Source organism: Calidris pugnax, unplaced genomic scaffold (assembly GCF_001431845.1).
Source record: "Calidris pugnax isolate Ruff unplaced genomic scaffold, ASM143184v1 scaffold25, whole genome shotgun sequence".
Taxonomy (NCBI): Eukaryota; Metazoa; Chordata; class Aves; order Charadriiformes; family Scolopacidae; genus Calidris; species Calidris pugnax.
Window position 1 is genome coordinate 2,694,073 of NW_015090805.1, and position 16,925 is coordinate 2,710,997.

At 39.9% G+C, this 16,925-nt stretch overlaps 1 protein-coding gene across 4 annotated transcripts in view; it reads left to right on the plus strand.

Annotated features, from left to right (window-relative positions):
* The window catches only part of HSF2BP (heat shock transcription factor 2 binding protein), a 53,317-nt gene that overhangs the window by 13,712 nt on the left and 22,680 nt on the right, over positions 1-16,925 (plus strand). For all 4 annotated transcript variants that reach the window (XM_014938044.1, XM_014938043.1, XM_014938041.1 and 1 more), the window contains 3 exons: positions 4,821-4,959; positions 7,023-7,140; positions 13,976-14,079. In XM_014938044.1, coding sequence (XP_014793530.1) covers positions 4,821-4,959; positions 7,023-7,140; positions 13,976-14,079 — 361 coding nt within the window. The remainder of the gene's footprint in view (positions 1-4,820; positions 4,960-7,022; positions 7,141-13,975; positions 14,080-16,925) is intronic.

Here is a 16,925-nt window from a genome sequence, read left to right on the forward strand (position 1 = left end):
ACTAATTGGACTGTGAAAATGTTTTCTGAATTGTATATTTTTTTGTGAACCATCCATTCTCATTTAAGGAGTGTTAGAACTGTTTAGTATGAGGAAGAGGAGGCTGAGGGGAGACCTCATCACTCTCTACAACTACTTGAAAGGACACTGTAGAGAGGTTGGTGCTGGTCTCTTCTCACAGGTAATTAACAATAGAACGAGAGGGAACAGCTTCAAGCTCCAACAGGGTAGGTTTAGATTGAACATTAGGAAGGAATTTTTCACAGAGAGAGTGGTCGGGCATTGGAACAGGCTGCCCAGGGAGGTGGTTGAGTCACCATCCCTGGCTGTGTTTAAGGGACGTTTAGATGGGGTACTGAGGAACATGGTGTAGGGGAGGACTTTGTAGAGTAGGGTAGATGGTTGGACTCGATGATCCCAAGGGTCTCTTCCAACCTCAATGATTCTATGATTCTAACTATAAAGTGTTATGAAGCAGTCTGGGAATAAATGCAGTGATTAATTGTTAACAAACAAGGGTTGTCTGTTTTCCACCACACACAGTTAAACTGGAAGCAAGGCTATACAGCTAGCAGAATTTAAGTATCTTTGCAAGATAACAGAAGAAGAAAATAATTCTTTGGCACGTGGAGGAGTTCCCATGCCTGTAGAGAACTTGGAGGAGCTGTTTCCATGGAAGGAAGACAGATCCATCAGTTCTCAACTTCTTTAAATCTTTTTTAAGATTATCTTAAGGCAAAATCTTGCATTAATTCTTGCATGAGTCTTGGAAATGTAGAGAGCCTAGCTGCTTTGAATCTAGTGAATCTTACTAAATCTTCAGTGTTAAACGTGGGCAGGTAGCTTGTTTGAAAAAAGCCATAACAAGAACAGTTAAAGACAGTAGTAATATTACAACTAACACAGTTTCCCTGCCAAGTGCAGCTGATGGAATTAGGAGGGATCAGAGGAACAGGCCTGATGAAGATATGATTTTCAGTCTTGTCACAGCCAACATGAGGAAAAAATTGTACTTAATCTGAGTGAACTGATGCCACAGTTTCATCTGGTTTGATTTTTCAGCAGCATGATGAACAGCTGAGTGAATGGGATTAGTTTATTATAGTAAGTGGAAACTAGTGTGTTTGTAAGAGGTTTTTCAGTTTGGGTGCACCAAAATACAATTTTAATTTTATATTGGATATTAGAAAGCTGTACAGTGATACCTTTTGGTGATAATTTCTGATGATTCCAGATCCCAGCAGCAACAATTACTAAGGAAAAGTGTCTGCAAAAACACTGTATAAAACAGGTTTTTTTTTTAAAAAAAAAAAAAGGCAGGTGGATACTACGGAGCCGCCATATAGCAAAAAAACTAATATAAATTACATTCCCTATTTTCAGAACATTTTATAACTGTAAGACTCGACAATAGTGAGTAGCCATTGTTACTTGACTTATGAAGTGGTATTAAAATGGTATGTTTCCTACAAACAAAACATTAACAGTGATGGAAATGACCATATTTCTATGAGAGTAAAATTAGTAGAAGCCTTGTTGAAAGCAGTCTTAAGTATAAAAATTAAGTAGGATTAGGTAAATCCAAAACTGTTACCTGATAATTTCTGTAAGGCCCAATTGTGAAGATGCAATGCTTCTCTTCCTAGGTTTGTTTGATGTAATAGAATTGTAGAATAGTTAGAGTTCGAAGGGACCTTAAAAATCATCTGGTTCTAACCTTTCAACCCCCCTGCCCTGGGCAGGGACACCTCCCACTAGACCAGGTTCCTCAAAGCCCCATCCAGCCTGGCCTTGAACACTTCCAGGGATGGGGCATCCACAACTTCTGGGCAACCTGTTCCAGTGTCTCACCATCTTCACAGTAAAGAATTTCTTCCTGATATGTAATCTAAATCTACCCTCCTTCAGTTTAAAACCATCATCCCTTGTCCTATCACTACACTCCCTGATAAAAGAGTCCCTCCTCATGTTTCCTGTAGGCTCCTTTTAGGTACTAGAAGGCCAGAATACTTCCACTAGAATAATTCCCAGCAATCATTAGAGCCCATTGAACTGCTATACTTCTGGTGAAGGTCATAGCAACGTTTTTGATCATTGTTTTCTTGTGATGGCGTACATAACATGGTAAGAAAGATGCCTGGGTTTGCAACAAGACTACTAGGAAAAACATGAATGGATTGTGTGGCATTGCGTCAACCACAGATTACAACTGGCAATGAGTCAGGTTATTAAAAGATGAAGGAGATTTGTCATACACGTTTTTTTGGTTTGGATTATTTTTGGACAAGTCACACAACATCTTCTTCCCTTCCCTGAGAAGGTGCTATGAACTTTGAAACTTGCTCATATTTAAGCATATGGGGAGGGTGGCATCAATTCAGAATCATTTCATGCCTTAGGGAGCAGTGCTCAAGCTTTTTTCAGTCTTTCCACAGGTAGGGAAATAGGTCTTTCATACAGTCCTGTAATGCAGATAGACTGAAATGATGTTTGGGACCAATATAATTTGTGTCCGTATGGGCTGGGAAAGTTAAAATTCAAGCAGCGAATTTGAAATGTAACACAAGAAGTTTTCAAGGCAGTGGGGGAGAGATGCCTACTGCTTCTGCCCATGCATAATGTTTCTAGAGAGCACTTGAAGAGACATCCAGAGAAGCAGCATGAGGGAGAGTTTTCAAGGATGCCTACCTGCGTGTGCCAAAAAAAGAAGTAAAACAATCTGATGGGAATTAATTTAGATGCCTTTCAAAAAACTTCAACCAGATACCCACATGACAGGGCTCTCGCATGGAAATGCAAACTGAAGGTTTGATTTCTGAACAGCATCCAGGCTTGCTTCAACTTGAGAAATTTTGGATCTTACAAGGTGGTCTGCTACTTCAGTTATCTGCTATGGTGACAAGCAGCTTTATATTTTATAGTAGCAATTTTGCACATTAACTAATGTTTTCACGCAGGAGTTACTTGGACAGCAAAGGGTTCATTGCACCAATCTGAGCTCAAGCACATTAATGACTGCTCTCAGAGCTGTCCTTATCTCCGTGTTGGTGGGTGAGACATTCTTCAGTCCCATGAAAATACTGTCAAGCTAATAAGAGACTGCACTGAGTACGTAATGTTTGCTATTTATAAACCCAACTGGTCTCTGCTGCAGCTCCTCAGACCTCACGGCTAGTTAATTAATGGCTATTTGGAAAGAAGGTTCAGCAGAGGGGACACCAGCGGCACGTCAAGAGACTGGCAAATAGAAGATTTTGCGTGTTTTCTGTGCAACATACCAACTACTTGGTTTGCTTAGTACTCTATTATGTTCCATTCTGAATGCATATTTTCATACTATCTTATAGCAGTCTGCTATAGTAGGCTCTCTTCATTTTCTCTCACGCCCTCTCCTTCTTGAAGTATGGTCACTACTTGAGTTAAAATTGCCATCTTTGAGGTGTGACGTCTGCGTAAGTATAAAAAGTACATCCAGCATGTGCAGAAGTGCATGTTTTTCCCATTCTCTTTCCCCATGATCCCTTCATTTCTGATACTCTGGGAGCACAGTATCATTTGTGAAGATACTCCTGTTGCTGGAGTCGCCTGACAGGAGCTGCACACCTTTGATGTGGTGTGTGTGCAGCAGTGGAGGAATACACAAATATTAGCAGTAGCTTTGTGCATATTGTGAAAGCAGTAGTTTTGACAAAATACTGAAATTTTCAGTCACTTTGCAAAAAAAAGTTCTGGCATTTCTTGGGCTGTCCCATTGGGTCACTGCCGGGAATGACTAAAAGTTTCAGTTGCTTCATAAAACAACTGGCAAAATTATTAAAGACACTGGGAAACCTGGGATTATAGGCTTTCTGCTGGGCTATTTTTGTGAGGAAAACCAGCATCCTCTGTTGGAATGCTATTTCACACAATGTTTTACGGGTCAGAACTACTAATAAACAGAAACGTTTCTCTCCATCCTTCTTTGTGAGCTCTCTCTACGCCTTTGACCAGGCTCTTTGACCTGCCCTGAGCTGTGTACCTTTGAGGTGGCTCCTTGTTCAACTGAGATACCCTAAAATGGAGGAGTATTCCAGCTGAGGGGAGAAGACTGCATAACGTAATTATGGGCTGTACTCTTGTTTATAGGCTCTGGAGTGATGATCACCTTTCTCATGTGATATTGCTGATGAAAATTCAACGCCAGGAGACCCAGGAGAGACCTCCATTTCCTTTTCTAAAGAGCTTCTACCTAGCCCATTGTTCTTCATCCTGTATTGAGCAATTAATGAATCCTGTTAGGATCCAATTTAATTTTGCTTTTTTTTTTCTGGGTATTTCATGAGTTTTCTTAGGAAATCCGTGGCAAGTCACTACATCAGGCTGCTCTCCATTCTTTAGCTGGATAGGGTTTTCACAAACACTGCTGTAGTAGCCCAAGTAAATGGGAAACACCTTGTCCAGCTATTGCAAAGCAAAGAGATGATATCTTCACTTTTGAAAATAAGCTTTAATTCTACTGTCTGATATATATTATTGTGGGTTTAGGTTCATTTTTATAAATGAATGTAGCATTGAGTAGTTTGCCATTTTCTCCATTTTCTTCTGAGGTAATGGTTTCAAATATTAGGGGATCACACTTGTCATTTAGTGCATACCTGCTATTTTCTGTTGTTTTTTGAAGTAACTGGATGTTTTAGTGGTTTTGAAAATGGTCCAGTTTTGCTGTAGCATCTAATAATCATAGTTGCTACTGTGTGTATAATCTTTTTTTTTTTTTCTCCTCCGCACTTGCAGAGTACTGTGTGTATAATCTTTTTTTTTTTTCTCCTCCGCACTTGCAGAGTAAAGCAGTAAAGTTTTTCACAATCACTGCACAGACCATGGAGAGCTTTGTGAAGTCATTAAGTGAAGACATGAAACAGCAGGATTTGGATTCTGATGAAAACCAGTTTGTATTAGCTTTGGCAGGGATTGTAACAAGTAAGTTAATGTTATCTCTCAGAATAGCATTCCACATGTACTGGGAATTTCTCTATTGCCTTACACGTGCTGCAGTAACTACAGCTTTTCAAAGTCAGGTATTTAGTCAATGTTGACATCTTGGGTGACTTCCTAGTCTTTTAAAGTTCTAGCAGATTTTGTCATTGACACTTCTGTGAGGCTTTATAATGTCTGTGACCCTGTTAAGGATTAGACAGGTAAGAGCCATTGAGTTCTGAAATTTCCTAACACGTTGTTCAATCTGAAGTAAAACAAGGACCATTTTACTAGTCTTGTATGCTCACCTTAGTTGGTAAATGTCAAGCAATTTACTTTCTGAATTTCCAATAACGCTAACAACTTCAAGATGTATGAATTAGGGATGATGTGAGTAGATCAGTCCCATCTTAAGGTATGTGTTCAGAATTTTGAAACTGCTTAGGAATTTTATTGCTGCCAGATGGACCTCACCTGCACTGTCCATAGTTCTAAGAGAAAGAAAAGGCAATAAACCTGTCTTCTGTCTTAAATGTTTCTTATTAGGGTCAAAAAATAAGTAGGAAGCCACAGCTCTAGCTTAGTATGTCTGCCTCTAGCTTGGAAGGCTGTGAGAAATGGGGTTGTTATGTCATCTGCATGTTTGTGAAACTGTGCAACTGTCAAAAGGACACTAATGACATGATGCAAAATGGATGAAACATACAAATAAGTGAATATTGCATTAACAGGTACCATTAAACATGGTAATAAAAAACAGTATGTGATGTGTTGTGCCACTGCTACCAAGGTGGAATCCAGTTCTCCAGTTGCTTCATTTAAAAAAAAAGAACAAAAAAAGCATAGCAAAAGGAAAGTCTGAACAAAGGACATGTTTAAAGGTGGAGCGTGAGGGGTGTTGGGGTTCTGCCCGTGGAGGAATCAGGATGATGGAAAGACATCTTGCTTCACTGAAACTAATGCAATTTTTTCGAGTGAAGTTGATATTACCAAGACTTCTCTCTTTGTCTCTGTAATTTGGGAGGTTGCTGAAACTCGTGGGATAAAGGATGAGTCCTTTGAGTGATGTCCACATGATTGATGTAGAAGGTACCAGTTTAATTATCCTAGTTATGCTGTAAAGTAGTATTACGCTAGAAAGCGTTATTAAAAGAACACTGAGGAGGTGGTCATCAAGTGCCAAGTATTCAGAAGTTCGAAAACACCAGAACAGTAGTTCTCAGTGCAGGCTTAACACAGTCCTGTGTGTACAAACACTGCAATAACAGTCTTTAATTATAAGCTGTGTCCAAGCTTCTACTTCTGCTTATTCTGAGGTTAAAAAAGGCATCATGGTGTATGTGCACAGGAGAGAGAACCTGAGCATGGAAGGGGAAGAACTGTATCGTGCTGCAGATCCCCAAACTTGCCCTGAAGGGGAGGCCAGGGATCCAGGTTCTTCCAGTAGTTACATACACCGTGCTTCGCTTGTTTGGAGGAGGCTTGGTTTGCTGGAAGATACCCCTTGCACATAAGGATAAAGAAGGGAAATTTTTCATAGGGAAAACACTGAAGGAAAGTCTGGTTTTGAGCCGTGGTCTTTGGAAATCTTTTTGCCTTTTGGTTAGCGCATGAGTAATGAGCTTGCAGAGAGGTAGGAAAAGAGCTTTTGAGTAGATGTCCACAAGAGTTTTGGTTGTGTAATGTGCCAGGTATAATGGATTGAGTAACTGTAAAACAATCTGCAATCTCTTTTCTTTGAAGTGGGACCTATAATGGTCAGCTTTGCTTCAGTCCCATGTTATTTGTGGATGAATCCAGCCTTTTGTTTCGTAATTCAGTGTGTTACTATTAGGATACTGGCCACTAAATAAACATTTTAATTACCAAAGCAGAATTATGAAGGAGTTTGACCAGTTTAATTTGCTGCTTCAGTATTTGCTCTGTAGGTGAATATATTTTGAAGTTTATATAGATGCCATAGTTCATTCTTCACAGCTGACATATCTTTTTAGTGGTCCTGATAATTAGCGTAAACTTTTGTTTGAAACGTGATTTTTATTTGGATGTTTTGTGTTCTTTCACAGATGTGGCTGCTCTGGCATGTGGCCGTGAGTTCCTGGTTAGTTCAAGCCGTGAACTACTGGACACAATGATGCACCTCCTGGGAGACATGAAGCCAGGATTCTGCACCAAATTTAAAGTGTATGAGGACTTTTTTTTTTTTTCCTTTTAAATGAAATGCACTATCTTGTAATGTAGGTCACAGTGATGACAGTAGTTTTCACACCCTTCCATTATTTCCTGTTCTGAAGAGGAAACATAATTTTTGGAAACGTATTTCACAGTAGCATTCCCTGCAGATATATTGACCTCAGCTATATTGAGGCTGGCTTTATCCAGGTTTTGTGTCTTTGGAAGTCTCTCAAGCACCATAATACTTGTAGAGATGAGCAGGGATGCACTCTTTTACCTTAGGAGGGGCTTGTGAGTTGAGGGTCAGATAAGGAAGGCGTGAGGTCAAGTTTTAAAGCAGAAGATGTGGGAAATGTGGTCTCCTATTTATTCCCTTCCAATATGAAGACTGTAAAATGCTATGTTTGCTTAGTGAAGAAAGTGAGCTAAGAGCAAAAATTAAATTAGTTGATGCTACTTAGTAGCCAGAAGCACCATGCGCTTGTATTTGTACAAGGTAATGCCTGTAAAGGGACCTTGTGATACAGTGTTGTAAAGAAAAGGCCATGTTAGGTAGTTCACATGCTGGAAGAGTTGAACTTTCAGCTGATCAAGAGATTAAATAAACTATTGTCTTTGCCTTTTTCTCAGAGCTGTTACAAGCTGAGGATACATGGCCTTGACCAAGGAAATCACTGTGGCTTGATGAGTACTTGCTCATCTGCTAAGCTGTGGGCACTTGACCCGTACGCCTGGTTAGTTGGTTCATGAAAATGGCTTAAACCAGTGTGGTGGTTTTTTGTTTTTTGGTTTTTTTTTCATAAATGGGACACACCCCCCCAAAAAGAATTCATACCCAAGCTGGCTGTCACAGCTCAGCTGACAAACGGCAACCCTGGAAGCCACCGTAACTCGACTGTGTCCATGGCACGCATGTAGGCAGGTTGTACGTGACAGGCGGGACATCGGGCTCCGGCTTAACTCTGGATGGGTTTTATCTCACCTAACCTCAGCTATCAGAAAGCCAGATGTCAAGTATCTGCTGTCTGGGCTCCTTCCCACAGTCGGTGGAAGGAGATGGTGCTGTCTGATGATCTCAGCCCTTGTGTCAGGGGGAGCCAGTTGCCCTCTGAAGATGCGTGCCTTTCCCTGTTCCTTCTTGCAAACAGGGGGTGGTTCTGTGTAAAGCCCCAACTAAAAGACTTCTATGAGAATTTTAGCTTAAGAATGAAAGGATAATTTTTGCTTTCATGTATATAACAAACAAAAAAACCACCCAAACATGAAAAGAGGACCTACACTGTTCCAAATTCTGTACAGGAAAAAAAAAACCAAACCACAAGAGAGCACTTTAATTTGAGAGAAGGGAGAGGAGGAAAGTGTTCCTGAACACATACTCTGAATTTCAAGCAAATGTGTTTCTATGCATCCAGATAGATGATTTTTTTTTTTTTTTTTTTTAATCATTTAAGATTGCATTAATGTAATTAGACCATGTAATTTGATTTGAGGCCTTTCTTTTGAATTGATGTTTTGGGTGTTTTTTTTTAATTACATTTGAAAATCTGACTGCTTTGCGGAAGAATTACACATGGTGATACAAACTTGGCTGCCATACAGCAATACTGATAAAATATACATAAAACAATGCCATGAAGTGGCTAAGGATTCAGGGACCAGCCTCTTAGGCTAACAAATTGACTGAAGCCTAAAAAAAAGAGGTTGCACAAGGTATTTGATAAGTGAGAAATGTTAAGCATATGTTACAATAACTTGAATTCAGTGCAGTGATAGTTGGTTCTGTGGAACATCAGAAAACATTGTGGTTTTTTTTTCTTACTTTGAACTTTCCACTTGATAAAGAAATTGCTGTATTATGACAGTAGAGCAAATGCCAGAATGGAGATTTCTTCATGGCCTTGTCATGGAACAAGGGATCCTAATTTGCTCAAATGTTGTAGTGCAAAATGTTTCCCCTGTGTTTGTCTTTCATCTCTGTGGTCAGGTTTCCTTTTTGTCTATGAGCTCCCTGCATGTCTTGTCACTATTCAGTTCTTAAAACCTGTTACTAACACTGGATCTCTTTCCTGTCCTTTTTGGGGATTTCCCACTCTCCCAGCCCAGCAAAGAAGGGATTTAGAGGTGGGTTGGTTTGTTTGTTTTTCAAAAAATTAAGTAATCAATGTTCTTATAAGCAGATGTATCAGAAGAACTCCCTTTTCTCCCTCCCGTAAGGAACATAAGGCAGTACAACATGAAAGACAATTGTGAGATAAGGATATGATAGTTAACAGAAATCATAGGAAATTTCAAAGTTATGTATAGACATACTCTGGAGTCATTATAAATAATGTTTACACGCATACTTATATACATGCACACAGACAGTTTTAAAACTATACCTCATGGATGAAAATGTCTGTACCTTATTTTGGATAAGCAATGTGTTTTTTCTCAAAACATCACAGTGGTATTACATGAAAGGACATAATCAACTTAAAATTTAATCACCTAAATAAAAAATTTGGCTTGTTATTTTTGAGGATATGTTTGTTCTTTGCTCGGTTTTGAGGTTTTGCAATTCTTTTATAGCTTTTATTTTCAAAAATATTTTTCTTTATTGAGTGAGAGATCAGGGAAAACTGTGGGTCTAATTCTACTCACAGCAGTATAAAAGAAAGTCAGCTGATAAAGGTAGGAGTTTGTTTTCATCTTCTAGTTCCAGCAATCCTGTGTTTTACTTGTACTGGTGTATAAATACAAATTTTACAGGGAAAAGCTGTCATTTATTCCAGCACTGCTACAATATCCATTGTAGTCCATGAGTATGTAATAAGTATATCCAAGGCATTCTATGTGAGTGCTGGAACTTAAATCTCATGGGTGTCTGCCTTTCTGAAATAACAGTGGTGTGAAGACTTGAGGTTTTCTTCTCATTGGTACAGGGTTTGTTCAACATTTGTAATTGTTAGGCAGTCAATAAACATTTACACAATTGTTTGTACCTATAATTAAATTGTTAGGAATCTTCAACTTATGTTGCAGGTGAAAGTAGGCAGTAAAAATACATACTTTAGTACATACTAGCACATTTTATGTACTAATTTCATGTATTAAGCAGACAAGAAGGGGCTTTAGCTGTGCTTTTAGTTCTAGATTTTAAAGAAAGCATTGACAGATATAGTAGTATAAGATGGTAATTAAGTTTTGCTTGCCTAAATAGGAAGTCTATGAAGTGCTCAATTAAAAAGCCCTCCACATTAAAAAAACCCAGAAAGTGTTGTTTATTAAGTAATTGTGTGTGTCAGGTCTGCTTCAATAAGCATTTTTGCAATAATTATTGCAAAAAAATTTCTTATTAGAATGTGCAAGTACTAGAGGTTAAGGTGGTATAAAGGGCTTGGAAATGCTTTGATGATGTACTGAGCTGAGTGTGTTTAATTAGTAATAATATTTTACTACATTGGCTTGTGGGGTGGGTTATATCTTCTTGTGACACTCCAAAACCACAGCACTTTTCTGGATTACCATCACCAGGCCCTTTTGTCTGCACAAAGCAAACAGGTGAAATAAAAATACAAACATTAGCAGTATCTTTTTACGTCACTTTACTTCTAACTGCAAATGTCAAACAGATTAAGGATGGAAGACGTTGTCAAGAAATGTTAACACTTTCCATTAGAAGATACTGTTTTATTGATAATTTTCATTCTGGGGCTTTGGGCTTGGGCTCTGGAAGCCAATTAAGAGCTGCAGAGGCTGCACGGAAAGAAGCGTTTGGGCTTTACAAGCTGCACTTTGAGTTCTGCAACTTAAGCCATGAGAACCTGTTGGAGAATAGGATGTGAGGTGTGAAGTCCATATGGAATAATGTTATTTCCCTTTGGTTTGGAAATGGTGGCAGTGCAGTGACATGCAGGTTTATAGCAGTCATGCAAGATAGGAGATGCCAAGCTGGTTTCGTTTGAAACCCAGCACCCTGGTGTGAGTTGGTATGATGACACGTTCCATAAATCTTACAGGAGCTCTGCTCGTTCATCTTCCCATTCCATTGTCCAGCAAATTGACTTGCATGTTACCATCTTTGGAAAGAAATAAAAGTAATGGCACCCATCACAGCGCATCATAAAGTGCATTGATGCCTTCTCCCTGCGGCTGCTCCACAGCTGTAAAGATGATCTGCATAAAAGCCAGGATAGGAGAAGATTGCTAGAAGGGTGAAAGAATTTGTTTGTAAGACAACTTCTGACTCCGAAGTATGGTATAGGTCTTTTTCCAGGCACATAGGGATCTCTTGGGTTGAAGTTCATAGTACAGCAGTGATCTGATTTTCTAAGAGGCAAAGCATTAGTTTGACTTGCTAATGTCAGTGGGGCTTTTTTCTTTCTGGATGTTTTCTGCTTTTGACCATCAGGTCCCATTCCTGCTGCAAGAGGGAAATTGAAATAATTCGCATTAAACCCACTGAGACTGTGCCTAGCTGAAAAAGAGTTTTATCCACTAAACTCATAAAAACTTGTATCAGCAATGTGGAAGACAGTGTAACATCAAATGCTTGAAAGCAGAATTTAGTTCAGCAGAGACTGCGGAAGACTTAATCCCAACGAAATGCTCTGCATAGAGTACTAGTGACTGTTCTGGATAGCTTTGGAAGGGACGCTCTTTTTGAGCTCCAAGTTACCATACTTGTCTGCCAGTCAAAAGCAGCTAAAAGTAAATTTTGACCTAGGCACTTTATCTGCATAAAGAGGCCAAACTGCCATTTCCCCTACCTTACAGCATGGCCTCAGCTCTGTCACAGCTAAGGCTGAGGGGTTACCTGTAGTGGAACCCACTTTCCTTGGTGGGTATCAGATTTTGCAAGGTACTGATTATAGTGAAGCTTTTCATGTTCACAGTGACTTCAGCATGAGCCGCCCTGGGAGGAGCTGGTGGAATGGGCAGGCTAGAATAGTCCTTTTCAAATGTAGAGCCTTCTTTAGCCTACCTGTTTTTCTCTCTAGAAAAGTTGAGATGTTGGTTTAATTTATAACCCGTGATGTATGCAGCCCCAAAATGACTAATGAACTTTATTTTAGGAGGCTGATAAATGAGGAAATCCTGGGTTTGGAAGCTTTTGAAAATGTGGCTGAGATGAACATATACTTAGTATGTGTGTTTTTATTTTGTTGTTTATACACTGACATGCAAGGGTCAGTCTTGGTTTTGGTTTGTCAGAGATGTCACCTTAGGTTTTTTTCAATGCTCAATTAAGGAAATGTTTTCTAGCTGCCAGGTCATAAACATTTTCTGTTACCTGGAAGACAGGATATGGGTTCTGTCCTCCTTCAACATCGATGACCATAATAAAAGCCCTAAAGAAATCACCTTCTGGAAAAATAAAATAAAATATGGTTTTGAGTGGGCACAAATTTTGTTTTGAATAGTTTTGAAGAGATGTGGGTGAGAGTATCATTTGGTCTATGTTATCCCGGTGTTGACCTACACTAAGACAAGAGCACAGATTACAGCCAAATTGAATTCCAGGGTTATTGACTTAAAAAAAAAAAATATTCCATGTGTACATTGAACATAATCAATCTGAGTTCCTGAAGGCAGAGTAAATAGGAAAGTCCATGACGACATTTTAGGAGAGAAGCAGTTGTTTTTTCCCACAGCAGGGTCTCACTCGATAGCCCAGATGCCTGAGTGCAGGGGGCTGGAGAGCAGGCTGGTTCTCTGCCTTGCACCCACAGCAGAAGGGACAAATCTAGCTTAGGGAGGAGTGTGTAAGCTGAGCTGGGACTACTAATATTTCCCTTTTCCTTCCTTCAGGCCTGTCTCCTTCTTCCAAATGTTTCTGTAGTACCTTCCCCTGCCAGCGAGAGAGGCTGTATTAGTGTTTGCTGTACACTGGCTGTGTATTGCATCTGTTCCCCTTTGCAGGAGGATACACGGAAGAGGATGGCACAGGCAATGTGTCTGTGTTTCAGCTGACCGGAGGGTCAGCTGTCCAGAAAGGCTGGTGGAAAGTCTGGTGTTGCACAACTGATGGAGCAGAGGCTTCCTTTGGCTTGTCTAGTACTTGGAATGCAAGTCTTGCTTTCTGTGTTTCCAAGCAGCCCTATTATTTGTCAGGACAAACAGCTTATTTGAGATGATCGTCTGCCCAGTGGGGGATTGTCACTATGAAAGCTCGATTTTATGGGTTGTGTGGTCACGTAAAGCCGATTTTGCACATCTCCTGTAATGAATCTAGTGGAGTTTGATGAGACTTTCTTACTCTTGCATGGGATATTTTTCAGATATATTTCACATATTTGAAATATGCGATTTAGCAGTAGAAAAAAGGTTTTGCACAACATTGCTTATATGTAATTTGAGACTTGTCTCTTTTATCCAAATATAAATTATTAGAGTAGGCTTCTGTATCAGTACATGCTTGGCATAAATAGCAAAAGGTGCGAAAACATGCAAAGAAATCAAGGGAGATCATATCCTCTATGATATCATCTACCATATTAGTGACCTTTCCATACATAATGGGCGTCTACAGGAGAGATGGGGAGGGACTCTTTATCAGGGAGTGGAGTGATAGGACAAGAGGTAACGGTTTTAAACTGAAAGAGGGGAGATTTAGATTAGATATTAGGAAGAAATTCTTTCCTGTGAGGCTGGTGAAACACTGGAACAGGTTGCTCAGAGAAACTGTGGATGCCCCATCCCTGGAGGTGTTCAAGGCCAGACTGGATGGGGCTTTGAGCAACCTGGTCTAGTGGGAGGTGTTCCTGCCCGTGGCAGGGGGGTTGGAACAAGGTGATCTTTAAGGGGCCTTCCAACCTAAGCCATTCTATGATTCTGTGATCTTTTTTTATTTCAATTCTAGGCTAATGCTAATGTCACTTTACAACGTGAGTATCAACTTGAAAGGCTTGAAGTACATCAGTGAAAATCCAGGATTTTTTCCGTTGCTTTGGTGGCTATTGAACGGTAAGTTGCTCTAAGAATCTTGTAAATTTTGACTTTGGGGATTGTAGATTGGCAATAGTTGTTGCAAATAACACAAATATATATCTGTAACCTGAGTATGTACACCTTTTGTCAGATTGAAAGTAAACAAAAAGGACAAATAGCTAGAGGGAGGAGCTGTGCGTTTCCCACAACACTTTTGGCACTGTATGTAATATTCCATTAATATAAAATTTATGGATGGTAGAATTAAAAATAGGGGATGGAGAAATTTGATGAAGTGGATTAAAAGGAGCCACCTGTATTTTCACATACCAACTTTAAAATAAACCCTGAGGGGAAACTACCATTTCGCAAGAGAAGATGGAACACTGTTCTGACGCGTTTTGGGGAAAGAAGCCAACCTCTGTAATTACACCGACCCATGACCAAAGTGACGCCTTCTACAGCTGAAGAGAAGCCTTGTGCCCTAATAGGATTTGGGCTTGAGTACTATTCCCAGCTTTGCCTTTGGGCCAGTGCAGGACTTCAAGGGCATCAAGGACTTTTGTTGCCACTGTCAGGTGCGGGAGTGACATCAAGGCTCTGCTCTTTCGGAGGCTTCAAATCCCTGCGTAGGAGCCAGCAGAGATTGACGTTGCCCGTGTGTGTTGGACTTGGCTGGCAGCTGTGTGTACAGCTTGTAGGGGACAGCGAGGACAGCAGTAAGGACAGAGCTGTGACGCTGTCCTGGCTGTGAACTGCTCCTAGAGTTGCTCTGTCTTGGCTTTCTCAAGTTCTTGTGGCTTCTCCGTGAGGAGATGTTGGCAGGCAGTTCATAGGGCTGGGGAGGTTAGTCATCCCGGCGCTCTGGGCTGCTATGCGAAACCCTGCTAAAACACAACTAGTAAATGCTAACAGCAGCTGCAGTGAGGGAGGTTGCATCTGCTTTTTTCAAGGAATTAATTCGATACTGAAATTTTAGAAAAGCTTTGATTTGGGCTGGGAAGCTGGAAGCTGCTTGTATTGCTCATAGTTCCCTCAACTGTTTTACAGAAAATGTAGGTACTCATGCTTTTCACCAAGTAATTTCCTGCTTTGCAGTGCCATAGGCTCTCTCTTCTGAAATCCCAGAAAATTAAGTAATCCTAGTAAGACTGTTGGAAAACACCAGTTTTGTAGTTCTTTTAATATAGTTTGAGAAAAATTGTATTCTCACACAACTCTGAATACACGGTCCTTTGTTCTGCCATGCTTAGAAATTTAACATACGTTAGTCCAGATTTTCCTTTTACTTTATATTTGACTCGTATATACATAAACTGTTGTTCTAGCCAAAAAAAAATAAATACCAAAACACCCTGAAAGCCCTACCTATGAGTTAGAATGTGCCCTTCTAAATGTGATAAAGAGGCTAATTGTTTGATGCAGTCTGTTGTTTGAAGAAAGCTCCTAGGTCATATAAGAGGATGAAATGGGGCACAGCTATAATTGATTTGCAGGCACTAATGGAAATAAGAAATGGAAAGGCTACTCTGCATTTTGAAAGTGTTAATTTTGTATGGCTGGGTTGTAGAAGGAAGGACAGGCATGGCTAATTCCTTCACTTTTTGTTACATTCTCCAGTTACAGCAGAGGAGGAAGATTTTGAGATAAACCATGTCTGCTGGTTCAGTTTTCTGTCTTCGGAGGAATTCTTACTGTCAAGGGAGAGAGCTGACTAGTTTGTATATCAGATGAGAGATCAGATCCAAGACCTGTTCTTGTTCCCAACATTTTGTATGAGATCTCTGTAGTTTTCTCTACATTTAGTCTATTTCTAAGTGTTTCAACTTGCAAAACTTGGTAGCTTCCTCCCACTCTTGCTCCTCTCCTGTTTCCATGGCCAGCGTCTTCAGCTTCTGCTAGCCATGATTCAGCTTATAAACACCTGGAGCTGCTACAGCATAAGGTCTTAACAGTTTTTTCCATGCAATAGAATAGAGCACTACACTCTGCTGGCAGGGTATCCTGTATATGCTGCCTTCCTGCAGGAAGCTTCTTCAAAGAGTGTTTTGATTAAGGCTTATGAGATGATTCAGCTTTCCACAGTTCTGTAAGCTTTTATCAGCATTCCCACTAAGAGAGGCCCCAGAAATCATCCTGGCTTTTTTTATTTATTTTCAGAGAATCATCCTGTTTGCTTACTTTTTTTTTTTAATTTATTTTCAGAGAATCATCCTGTTTGCTTTTCCATCATCAATCTACAAGTGTCTGTGACCTCAGCCTGTACATCAAGGCCATTTTTCTCCCACTGGCTTGTACGCAACTGATGAATCCCTCAAATTCCTTTTCTGAATGCTCAGCCTCTGCCCAGTCGTGTCCCCTGAAGCAGAGTGTCTTTCCCATTAAGTGAAGAGAGCAAATAATTAACCTGATTTTCTCTGTTGCGCTTTGTTATATACGAAGCAAAGAGGGATTTGATTCAGGTTGTCTAGCAGGCTTTTTGAAGAGAGAAAAATATGCCTTGACATTGAATACATGGACTGGAAGAGAAAGGAGGAAAAAGTTAATAAAATTTCTAGTGGAGTAAGAATGTTAACAGAAAATTGGGTTCATCATGTCTTTTGAAAATTTGGAACTTCACACTCCTTAACAAGAATTCTTAATAGCTCATTCTGCTGGAGGCTATGCTGATACTAGGAGGAAAACAAATGTTTGGCACATTTTTGAAGGTAATACAGATCTCTGTAGTTTTAGACCTGAGCTCTTATTTTCTTTTTTTTTCCCCCCCTGCCTTTTAAAACGGTGTCCAAAAGGTGGGCACCATTTAATAAGTGACACTGATCACTGAAGAAGATACCCTGATAGCTTACCTAGCTGTTATATTTTGTTGTATCAGCTGTGCC